This window comes from Formica exsecta, unplaced genomic scaffold (genome assembly GCF_003651465.1).
Source record: "Formica exsecta isolate Colony F162 unplaced genomic scaffold, ASM365146v1 scaffold48, whole genome shotgun sequence".
NCBI lineage: Eukaryota > Metazoa > Arthropoda > Insecta > Hymenoptera > Formicidae > Formica > Formica exsecta.
Window position 1 is genome coordinate 122,013 of NW_021852035.1, and position 11,468 is coordinate 133,480.

Sequence of the window (11,468 nt, forward strand, 5' to 3'; positions counted from 1 at the left end):
CCCTTTCTGATTCGCGTCCCATTTCTCCTTATTCGATTCATCGCTACGTAAGCGACAGCGGGTGGAAAGACCCGAGTCGATAACGATTCGATAAAGATTGGAACGAGGCGGGTATGAGAGTGAGTAAATCAGCGAAGGCGAGATAAAGCACGGACAAGCGAAGGGAGACGTAGCATCGGTGGATAGGAAAGGTAAGGCGATGATCGAATCCAAATGAACCCATTAACAAGCTCTTTGGTTCCGCCCGAACCAATCCGCAACGAGTCTGTTGATCGGGAATGAAAAAGAGAAGAAGAGAAAGAGAGAGAGAAATGATTCAACACGACCTGAGGGAGAAAGAGAAAGAGAGAGAGAGAGAGGAAAGAGAAACGCAGCACGCGCGGAGAACCCCGTACAAACATTGTCTCGAGCTTTCTCCATTATGCAGATTGAATCTGACTGGTTACGGTCGGGGTTTTCAATGGCGCCCTGCTCTCGTTTCGAGCACCCGAGTTTTCACCGCGATACCACCTTCGCCTCCTGCTCCTATGCTTGCCCTTTAACTCTTTTCTCTTTTCCTCTCGTCGCATATTCGTTCGTTCATGTTCGACTAGCAAGACCGACCGACACCCCGCTATCACGAAAGTTCTATCCCTCTTTCCGTGATCGAGCTTTCCGCCGGGCGCATACCAATCGCACGGAATTATCGAAAAGTTTTGATGGTCCTTCAAATATATATATTTAACCAGGCTAATGCTTGTCGTATATGCGTTCCCGTATTGAGAATGGGGTATGCGGGAAAAAGGATAGCGAGACATGAAAACTCACCGAGTTTTAGTAGGCAGTGCCTTGTCCACTGTGAAACCGCGCTCGTTGTTGTTTAGGGTGCACGTCCGCGGTGAGAGGAGTTAGCGACCGCGCGTTTGGGTTCGTTAAGTGGCACAGCTGCTGTTAATCCCGCGACGGAGGAGGGGGAGGTGGGGGCGCTCTTTCGGGGCCCGCGAACCCGCAGATAGACATGTAGTCTGTGTGAGCTTTAGAGCGAATTACGGCATGTAATTTGTTGTATTTCCGGAGGAATCGCCCGCATATGCCGCTCCCGCTTCGCGGGCTGCTGCTGGCCGTTTTTCATTACATTGTACCGCCGCGTGACGAATGATTTTTCGGAGCGATAAATCGTCAGCAATAAATCTGCGCCGACGCGTTTCAGATTTATTTTCTGTAAGTAGTTGACGTGTAGCACGATTGATCGTCCGGAGGTAGGAATTGTTGGAAAACATACGCGCGCTATACGTGGCGCTATGGATTGTCGATTGATCGATGCCCCGCCGATGGCCGAGATAAGAACAAGAAATATCGGAAATATTGTTGCACGGGACCCGGTAGCGTCGTTCATTAATCGCTTCTTTGTAATCGTGCTCAAAAACATGGTCTACGTGTCTTTTCTCTCCTGAATTGTATTACTCTCTTGCACGATCGTAAAATAGAATACCGATAGATATTGTATATTGATTAATCAAGGCAGAACGCTGACTGACAGAGATAGATACATCCTTTTCCCTATAGCTTTACAAAAGATGTTCTAGTTTTGCAAAAGTGTTGAAAGAATAATTCAGAGTTATAAATATATCGATAAATCAGGATAACACATTCTTTTTTTAGAGAGCGTAAAAATAACTCGTCAAAAAAAAAAAAAAAGAATTCAAAAGTTCAATCGCGGAGAATAGCGGCCGCCAGATAACTCTGGTAACTGGAATCGACACGGATCGAATTGATGAGTCCGGGATCGGTGCGGCGCGGCGGACGTTCTGCAATCAATTCCACGTATTAACGGCCGCCGATCAATATTCATGAAGCAAGCGAGCGGTGTACGCCCCGTCAAAGACAGAGTTCAATTTCGTGAGAGGCGTGATATATATATAAACAGCCGCGGATGCATAAGTGCGTTGCATTATACGCATCGAACGTAGGAAATTGAGGGCCGCGAGATGACGACCGCTCCCGCGTATGCCCCGGGTCATTAAGGTTTGATGAAGATGATGACGCATGTATCCACAACTGATATATTGTTCGCGCAGTCGCTACTAAGGGCGCCGGCGAGATGCAGATGCGGGAAATGTATGCGCGAGGCACCCTCGCCGGTATTAGTATGCTAATTATAAACGTGTCCCCGCCGAAACTTGCGGAGTGGTCGATCAGTAGATGCTCGGGAAGAGACAGCGATCCTATGAGTCGTGAAATTCACTTGCACGACGTGTATGACACGCGGAAACTTTAAGTATTATATATTACTTTCACGCGTTTTAGAAAAAAAAATATTACGCGGACTTTAAAGGAATTCTCGTGCTTAATTAGTTAAGAGGTAGGACCGGTAGCTCGCGGCATTGATAAGTTCACGAGATTCAAGAATGGCTTATCCCGCGAGAAGGAAAATGCTCGCGAGTGGATGACTATGGAGATAATAATATATCTATGTAATGATAATAAATAATAATTTCACAAGATGTCATTGCTTCGTCAACGACGATTTTTTGATCGTTTTTTCAATAGATCGATATATATAACAGATGGATAAATGAATAAAAAGAGAATTTTATTACATACATTTTTAGAAATTTCTAATAACATTGAGCAATTAAAAGCCTTTTAAGAGCAATTGACAAAGAGAGCACGATATTAATAATGGATGATTACAAATTATATTGAAATGCAATTAGTATTTTTTAACACGATCGTATTTGAATACAAGGATTGAACTTTCGCAATTCAAGCTTATCAGAAACCGCTTAGACTACCTTCGCAAATATCGAGAAGCAACGCAGAGATATCTTTCGACGAGATGTATTACATGATGTTGAATCGCGCACACCAGAGATTCCATTAGGATATAATCCAATGGGCGCCTCAATTAGCCTTGCTCAGTGATTAGCGTGCATCTCTGGATCCTCTCATCCTCCTCTTTCTCCTATTCACCATTGTAGTCCCTCTACCCACCTTCCTCGTAGTACCCTGCGCGTCAATTTGCCCGTGATTTGAACTTCTAATCTAGGTTCTCTCGTCATAAGTCTTGCCCGGCCGAAACGAATGAAGATTCTGGTTAGACTATAAGTTCTCTGAATAAGCTTCAGTGAAGTTCCGTCACTGTCACGCACACAACTAATAAAACTTCACTAAATATTCGCCCAATAATCAGCTAAGGAAGAGACGCTCTTAGATGTGCCAAATATTTCACTACTGTCATTTTTTCACGCGATTGCTATAGGATATTGATTTATGCGATTTTTCCCTTTATTAGCGGTAATTGAGATCTTTGACCGGGAATCTTGAAAGCGATGCAGAAAGTTTATACATTGCCAGTGCTCTATTTTCATCGCGCAACTATTTGAATCTTTTTAACGATGCGTCTCTTTTTATTTGTGTTACAGGATGCGGAGAATAAGAAAAGCGAGAAAAAAGAGGTCATCGGGCCGCCTTTGCAGACGGCGTCGGTCAGCGTGAGAGCGCTTATCGAAGAGAAGATTATACAGAAGAGAACGACAGGTAAGACGAGAGAGAGACGTTCTCTCGGAAACACATATGTTATCAGTTATGTTTGCATCTTTCATGATAACGCGATGTTATATTAATCACGCGTCGTGTCGATAATAAAGTTACCACTCGCGTTTTCGCGAGTAGAAAAGATGTATCTCTCGATGTGTGCAATACGGTCGACGCAACGTCATTGTTCCGTTTAGAATCCCGAAACGGGGATATATATACGCGTGTCATAACTGCGGTGAAAAAAGAATTAATGCAGTGTTCCGGCGAACGATGCTGAGAACACAGAATCCACGAATGCGATTCCGGCGCTGATTTACGGACGTGCATCCCGATTCGATCGTGTATCTCCCGTTATACCCTACCGTTCGTCTGTCCTCCGCTCTTTCTCCCTCACGCGTGTGTACGTGCATTTGCCAGAACCTCTTCCTCCCGCCCTTCGTGATATTTCGCGGGGGCCTCCTCTCTCTCTCTCTCTATGGGGGCATACAGTGTATGGACTGCCGAAGAACCGTGATTTACGAAGCGAACACGCCAGAATATTTCTCGCATTGTCCACGTTAGCGCGATAAATCAAGCCTGGCGGCAGTAGCAAAACGGGCCGGTGCGGGCACCAGGCCCGTGCTTTTGTAACAAAGTGCGCGTCGTTAGCGATTTATGCGCGATTTCGCCTCGGCATCTGCCAAGAACGACGAGGGACGATTCGACCCGGCGTCTTCCGCAGTACGGCTCCTTTCGTTTCGACAGCCGTAAATCCGAAATAAGCGCGAAATAATCGTCGGGGTGCGTGCATATCTTTGCGGACATGTGCGGATAATCGTTGGTCGTTAACTCTCGACAGTCCACAAAATAATTTCGAGAAAATAATTGATATTAAAATCTATTCTTATTCTAACATTATTAAGGTAGGTCGAAGTAATCAAAATTTCTGTTAGACCAAAGTTTAAAAAAAAAATTTAATTTGAATGTGTTGGTGTGTATGTATGAGAATGAGTTTGTGTTTCATAAAATTAATATATTTGAAAAATTCTCCGAAAAAATTTTAAATTTTTTATAGTTACATAAAAAGATAATTTATATAATTCTTTTTTTAAGATAAATAAAGACTGAAAAAATTAGTGACCGTTTTTTCACTATTTAATTTTGCGATAATAAAGATGTTTTTCTTCAATAAATCTGAATCTGATTTTGCATTTTAATAAGATCGAACAGCTTAGAATTTGTTAGATTTCTCAATTGTTTGTTCTCGCGTACAGAACAGATAGAACAGACGGTAGGGGAAACGGCACTGTTACAAGTAGTATGGATCAATTATTAGCCGCGTCATTGTAATACGGCGAAGCGATAAACGATGAAACTTCTTTCCGAACTCTACTCTGCGGCACGATGGACTCGAAATTCTATGAATATTCAATCACGACCGATTATTAATCAGCGTACAATAGGAACTGATGTCTACACAACGTCGTTCCCATTGGTGCGCCGGGAATTGTTGACAGTCATTTAGCCCGGCCGTTGTTGTCGGGCATTATTTTTTGAAAGCCTCGAAAGTGGCCGCACAACAAGATCGATCGATAAATAATTTGCTGTCGAGAGCGTGTGCTAGTTCGGCGCGATGTGTCGTTGACGATGCGGGGGAATGCCACGTTATTTGATTGTGCAACGGCGCTGGCGCATATTTTTGACAAAGGGTGGATTGGAGCGCGCTCGGTCATGCTAGTCGTCCAGCAAAATATCGTCTATCGGACGCTTCGCGTGCATCAAAGAACGCGTACGGGTGTCTGATAACAATCGTGCGATAAATCAAACAAAGAATTGGACCTTTGACATATATTGAGACGATTGTTGCTATGGTCGAATTTAATTCCTCGTACATATCACACAATGGTCTCTAATAAAAATGACGCTAATTATAATTTGAATCAGTTAAAGTTATTATTATATAAATTTAATTATAATAATCATTAATCAACGTTTTTTTTATTATTACAGTTAAAAGATTAATAAATACATAACTGAAATCCCTCCTCCCTCAGATTGATTTTTTTTCTATTAGGGTAATTTAAGATCAAATATGAGAAAGATATAGAGTTATTACGTTAAATCAAATTTTTGCTAAAAAAATATCAGAATTGATAAAGGATTTGTATAGAGAAAGTGTGTGATTTCTAGTATGTATATGTATATACGCCCGTGTGAAACTATCACATGTAGATACGCGGATTATCAGAGCAAACGAAACTTCGCTTTGTTCTCTCGGCTTTTTCGCTACTGCTGCTGCACACATCGACCACAACAATTTCCATTCGAAGTGCGGATCGGACAGGTCAGAGACAGGCCCACACGTCTGCCTCGTTGGAAGCAATTTGCCTTGCCGCGATCGATGATTGGCAATTTGTAAAAATATCACGCAGTTCCATGTTAGTGTGTTCCGATAACGCTGTCACATGTACATGGACGGTCATGGAATTCACGGTTTATGTAAATGCATACCTTTCGCGTGCGTTGATCGATAAAATCGAACAAACCGCGTTGCGTTTTTTATATACTACGAAGGGGATATTCGATGCCTCATACACGAAAAAATATCTACAATCTTTCGAACATTTGAATCCTATAAATTTGCGTGTTACAGACTGGAGATAAAATTAGGGGTAATTTCATAAATTTATAAGAAACGCGATGTTTGTTACAACATCCATCACGACATGATGAAAAAAAATTCATAATACTCTCATTTATAAGAAATCCGTATCTGAAAACTACTAATTATACGCTACGTGTGATAAAAATATGTAGAGTGTAGAGTATGGTGAACTGTACGGTATGGTATAATGGCCAAAAAGGTAATATAAAAAGAATCGGCTCGAAGCCAGAACGAAGGCCAGATATTCATGAAATCGTCGTGGAAAAGTTTCGTCGCGATACAGCTGTACGCTCGAATCCCATTTCCTCCTTTCGCCCCCTGCGGCGCCCAGGATATGCACGCATTTATTTCCGCCGAGTTGTACAGCTACCATGAACGATTGTGCACGCCGTAAAATATATTTTTCAGTATGCTGCGATTTCAGTAGCAGCGGAATATTTATTATGGTGCACGATAGACCGCCAAGTGCGAAATGAACAGAGTTGCTTATAGATTGTTTTTTGCTTTCGTCTAAATAAATGAAAAGATACGTTTTCTTTTATTTATTAATTAATTGTAGCTTCGAGTAAATTAAACAAAAATAGTACGTGATTTTACGTAATAAAAAATACATTTGCTTTCTTCTCTATCGTAAATTTTAAAATTATATTGTTACAAACTATTGAATTTTTTTGAGAATGAAAATTTTAGAAAATAATTTATCTATAGACACAATATATTTTGATTAATTCTCAAAAGTATAAATCTCATCTTTTACATCTGTGCGAAAAGAAATGTAAACATTTGCATTTCTTTGGATGTTTCTGATCAGTGATTATTGTTAAAAAGAAGTCACTAATATTTCTTTCCATTTATTCGACGCCTGGCATGCGGGCTAAATATACTTTATGTCTCTACTCGGTTATAATGCTCGCTTTCGTAAAAATTGAGGCAGTCCGTCGGACTACAGAATACATTATAACCGGAACAGCATGAGCGCTTTTTGAAATTTAAATGCAGTTATTCCAGCAAACCCACCGTTCTCAGAATATGCCGTGACGTATCCGTATGCATGCTTTTTTGAAATTTAAATATTGTTGTTTTTAGAGATACAAAACGTACCGAAAAATTTTTATTGCGCGGACAGCGAGAGAACACGATGCGACGTATGTTGTTGCTTCAGCCAATCCTCTCCGCGCTTTTTATTCTTTTTTTCCTCTCTTCAATTACATATACGTAAAGCCAAAGGAAAACAAAAACCGTCGTAGTGTGCACATCGCGCGGTGACTGAAAGAGAGCAGAAAATACGCGACGCCCATTGTCGGGGATGAAGGGCGAATCAAGGAAAAGAAAGAGGCGGCAAAAGATCCTTTTATTGCAAATGCATATATATATCCCCCGTTTACGCATACTGGAGAGAAAGAGAAAGAATTCTCTTCCGTTTTTCCGTTTTCCGTTTCACGGCTTTCTGTAAACTCGGTGCGTCTCTTTATTTCACTCGGAAACGCGAAGCGTCTCGCACGCATTGTGTCGCTTTGCAAAAGGGAAAATATCTTATTAATCAAAATTAAATACATCTTTCGTGATCGCAAACATGAAGTTTTCGTGAATTTCTCTAACGCTCGATATTTATTTTCTAAATGAAATGTGAAAACAGGCTACATCATAAACATCGTATATTTATTGTCAGTCATTATAAAGAAAAGTTGCCGCTTTTCGAAGATCTAATAATGAATAAAAACATGAGTGTAAAAAAAAACACAAATTTTCTTTCGTCAGATAAAGATGATTATTGAAGATGGTTAAATATTTTTTCGCTATCTAAAATATAATATGGTTATTAGAGAAATGTTATATTATCTATATTGACTATTTGAATATTAGCCGTGAGCACATTGAACATTATCTACTGTAATTTAATATGTATAAAATTTTGCAAATCAAACAAAAATTCCATAAAAAATATTCAATAGAGAATATATATGATTTAGCAGCGGACGCAAATAGCAATCAACAACCTCGTACGAATGCCACCGTCTTCACCACCCAAGCCGACGCTGTCTCCCAGATCACCGGCAAAACGAGCTTTGCGGTGCCGGCACCACCACCATTGGCGGCAGGAGAGAAAGTGCGTCGACTCTCCGATGGTGAACATTTCCGGCAGCCTAATGTCACCGTGAGCGGTCACGCAACCGTGCAGAAGCAATTGCAGGAAGCGCAAACTCAAGCTCAAGCTCAAGCTCTTGCCGATCTGATCCTGAAGGTATCCGATATCGTAAATTTACTTATCATTATTCGGATATGATTTTATTGTGCGATGACATTTGAAAAGATTACATAAATTAATAATTTAATCATGATGTAGTTACATCCATTTTGAACTAACGTATGCATATCGCGAATAAATTGTAGGGAGCGAAGGTGGCTGTGAAGAGAACAACCTCCGATCCGGGACAAAGATTACATTTAACTTATCAGCAGCCTGTGCAATCAGCGACCAATCAACAGCCGAATAATCAGCAGCCGCAGGCACAACCTGCGGTAACGGAAAGCTTTACGATGACAGGTTACGCCGAGGATGGTGGTTACTTTAGTCCGAGTCTACAAGACGAAGTGTTTCAGCAAGTCACAACGGTCCCTGACAGCGTGCTTTTGCATGCTACGCAGTTGGACTCGATTCAGGTGAACAGCTTTAATTGATACTTGTCGAATTATTTGTCGTTTCATGAATGCTTGCAATTTACATAATATTGCATTACAGAAACCATATGTATATAAATACAGTTTTATTATTTCCGATCCAATAAACTTGTCATAAATACAAATAGATGAAAACTTTTAGTTTTTTTTTTTTTTAATCGTCTGTGAAACTTTATAATCTTCTATCATTTATGCAACATGGGGAAAAAATAATATTTCCATTTTCATTGTGTATATTTTTGCATCGCAATAGTTTCAAACGGCCAGCCTATTGCAAGAACAATCTACCGAACAGCTGCAGGATATCACGTTGGAAGATCGATACTCATCGCAACACACAGTCAATCCAGACCTACAAGCGTTGGTGAACTCGCCGTTGCCCGATTCGCTGGCCGAATTCAGTACTTATGCCGCGCAATACACGGAAAGTCCTCATACATTACCGACCCAGTCGCCCTTGCCGTCGCCCTTGACGCGACACGACAGTCCGAGCTTCACGTATCCCACCCCACCAGCCAGCCAGGAAGGTTTGCTTACCGGAAGCCTGCCATTGCTGAGTCCTCAGGAGGATCCGGAGAATGTGAGACAAGTGTCTTCACCGCTCTCAGCGGCGTTTTACACCACCACCATGTCATCCGCCGCGGCTGTGGAGGAGGCGTTGAACGAGGTGTTGCCGGGCGAATCCGAGGCGGACGCGGACCTTTACGGGTCCGGCTCGCCGAATCCGCACTCGCCACTGCCAAGCCCGTTGTCGGCGACACCGGCGCCGTCGCCGCTGTCCTCGCTGCCTCCATCCTCCGTCTCGTCGCCGGGACCGGTTGCCTTCACCGGCACAAGCTTTCCCGTGTCGCCGCATCACGCGCTCCAAAGCCAAATGATGCCGAACTCAGAGGATCCGCTGTTATCTTCGACTCCGAAGGACTTCACCGCCTCCGGTCGCAGACGATTCGAGTTCCAATCATATAAACTCATCACGAGCCAGAACCTCGTGGATTTTGGTCTCGGAAACGGCAGTCTGGCTGGCATCGTCGTTGACAACAACGGCGAGTTCAAATTGATACAAACGGCGGGTCTGCAGAAAGCGAATGTATTGGTGCAGACAGGTTCGCTCAGTCCAGCATTGACATTCAAGAAGGAGATTCGTTTGGCGACACCGAAAGTTGAGCCCGTTACCGTGAATCTCGGCTTGAACGTCCAGACGATGAATCAGCAACAGTGCAACTCGGGAGGACAATTTAATCAACAGCAAGTCATTAATCCGGCCAAGTTCCTCATTCAAACTAATCACGCTACAAAGAACAATATTTTGAGACACAAATTAGCTACTGGAAATTTACCAATACCCGTCGAACAAATCAAGGAGGAACTACTGGACGAAGATATATTTCTCAGTCCTGGCAGTTTACCCGTCGGTAGTCCCGTACGCTATTCTCGAAAGAGGCCGCGCATGGACGGCGGCCAATATGCCAACAGTTCGCATTCTTATCCATCGCGGCTGCGGAAGGCTTGCGATCGCCATTGGGATAGCAGCTATACGCCACCGCCGATCCTGGACCCATCTCGTCCTGGTCCAGGATTGTATGCAAGATTACATCAGCACGAAAGAGACTCGGACTTTAGTTCAGACGATTCCCAAGGAAACGATGGTCCGCCGCCAAGAATCAACATTGGCACGAGATATCAGGCCACGATACCGCCGGTCGAGTGCAACGGGGATAGGGGGAAGGACGGATCGGAAACCGACCACCTTCTATGGGATCCCGGCATAAACAATGTGCTCACGAGTACTGAGCGTAAGTCTTTTTTTGCAATTACATGCTTTGAATAGCATATAACAAAATGTATGACAATGAAATGACGCGTGTTGCTTGCAGTGGAGATGTACTTGCAATTCGCGTGTTGCGCCGCGGTACCGGGCGGTGGTAGAAACAAGGAGTATGCGCTTCATCTGTTGCATATGTGCAAGGGAAATATTCATGTAAGATATTTTTTTCACTAAAAATCACTCACATAAATATGTCTCTATCAAAATTTTTCGACCATTTTCTGAATTTTTTCGATTATCTTATATTACAGAAACAAGATTGCCATCATTGTATGTCTGTATGATACAATCGATATTGATATATTCGATATATAATATATATATGTATATGTTTCAGGAAGCGATGGTGAAATTAATGCGGCCAACACCTACGCTACCAGTGGAGCATCCGCTACTCAGCTACGAGTGCCACGAGTCCGATAGATGGACATCGCATGAAATGGACGCGTTCTATCAAGGATTGCTCAAGTACAACAAAGACTTTTCCGCGATTTCACGGGACGTTGGTGCCAAGACCGCGAAACAGTGCGTGCAGTTCTACTATCTCTGGAAGAGGCTCTGCCCCGATGAATACAAGAGGCTGCGTATTCGTCACGGAAAACCAAAGATCAAGATCGAAAAAGATTGCAAGGACAGTAGGGAACTCCGTGACGCCATTGCGTCCGTGACGGAAATGGACTTTGGTGAAGAAAAATCGATTCTTCATCGTACCCTAGTAAGTTTACTTTATCGTCACTTTTTGTATGCTTTAAATTATGTAAATGTCATCTGAGTGTGTGTATATGTATATACATATATATG

At 42.5% G+C, this 11,468-nt stretch overlaps 1 protein-coding gene across 1 annotated transcript in view; it reads left to right on the forward strand.

Moving 5' to 3' along the window:
* The window catches only part of LOC115241360, a 97,048-nt gene that overhangs the window by 81,383 nt on the left and 4,197 nt on the right, over positions 1-11,468 (forward strand). Inside the window, exons 6-11 of the mRNA XM_029817075.1 lie at positions 3,405-3,519; positions 8,134-8,405; positions 8,555-8,824; positions 9,096-10,635; positions 10,717-10,820; positions 11,005-11,382. Of these exons, the coding sequence (XP_029672935.1) occupies positions 3,405-3,519; positions 8,134-8,405; positions 8,555-8,824; positions 9,096-10,635; positions 10,717-10,820; positions 11,005-11,382 (2,679 nt within the window). The remainder of the gene's footprint in view (positions 1-3,404; positions 3,520-8,133; positions 8,406-8,554; positions 8,825-9,095; positions 10,636-10,716; positions 10,821-11,004; positions 11,383-11,468) is intronic.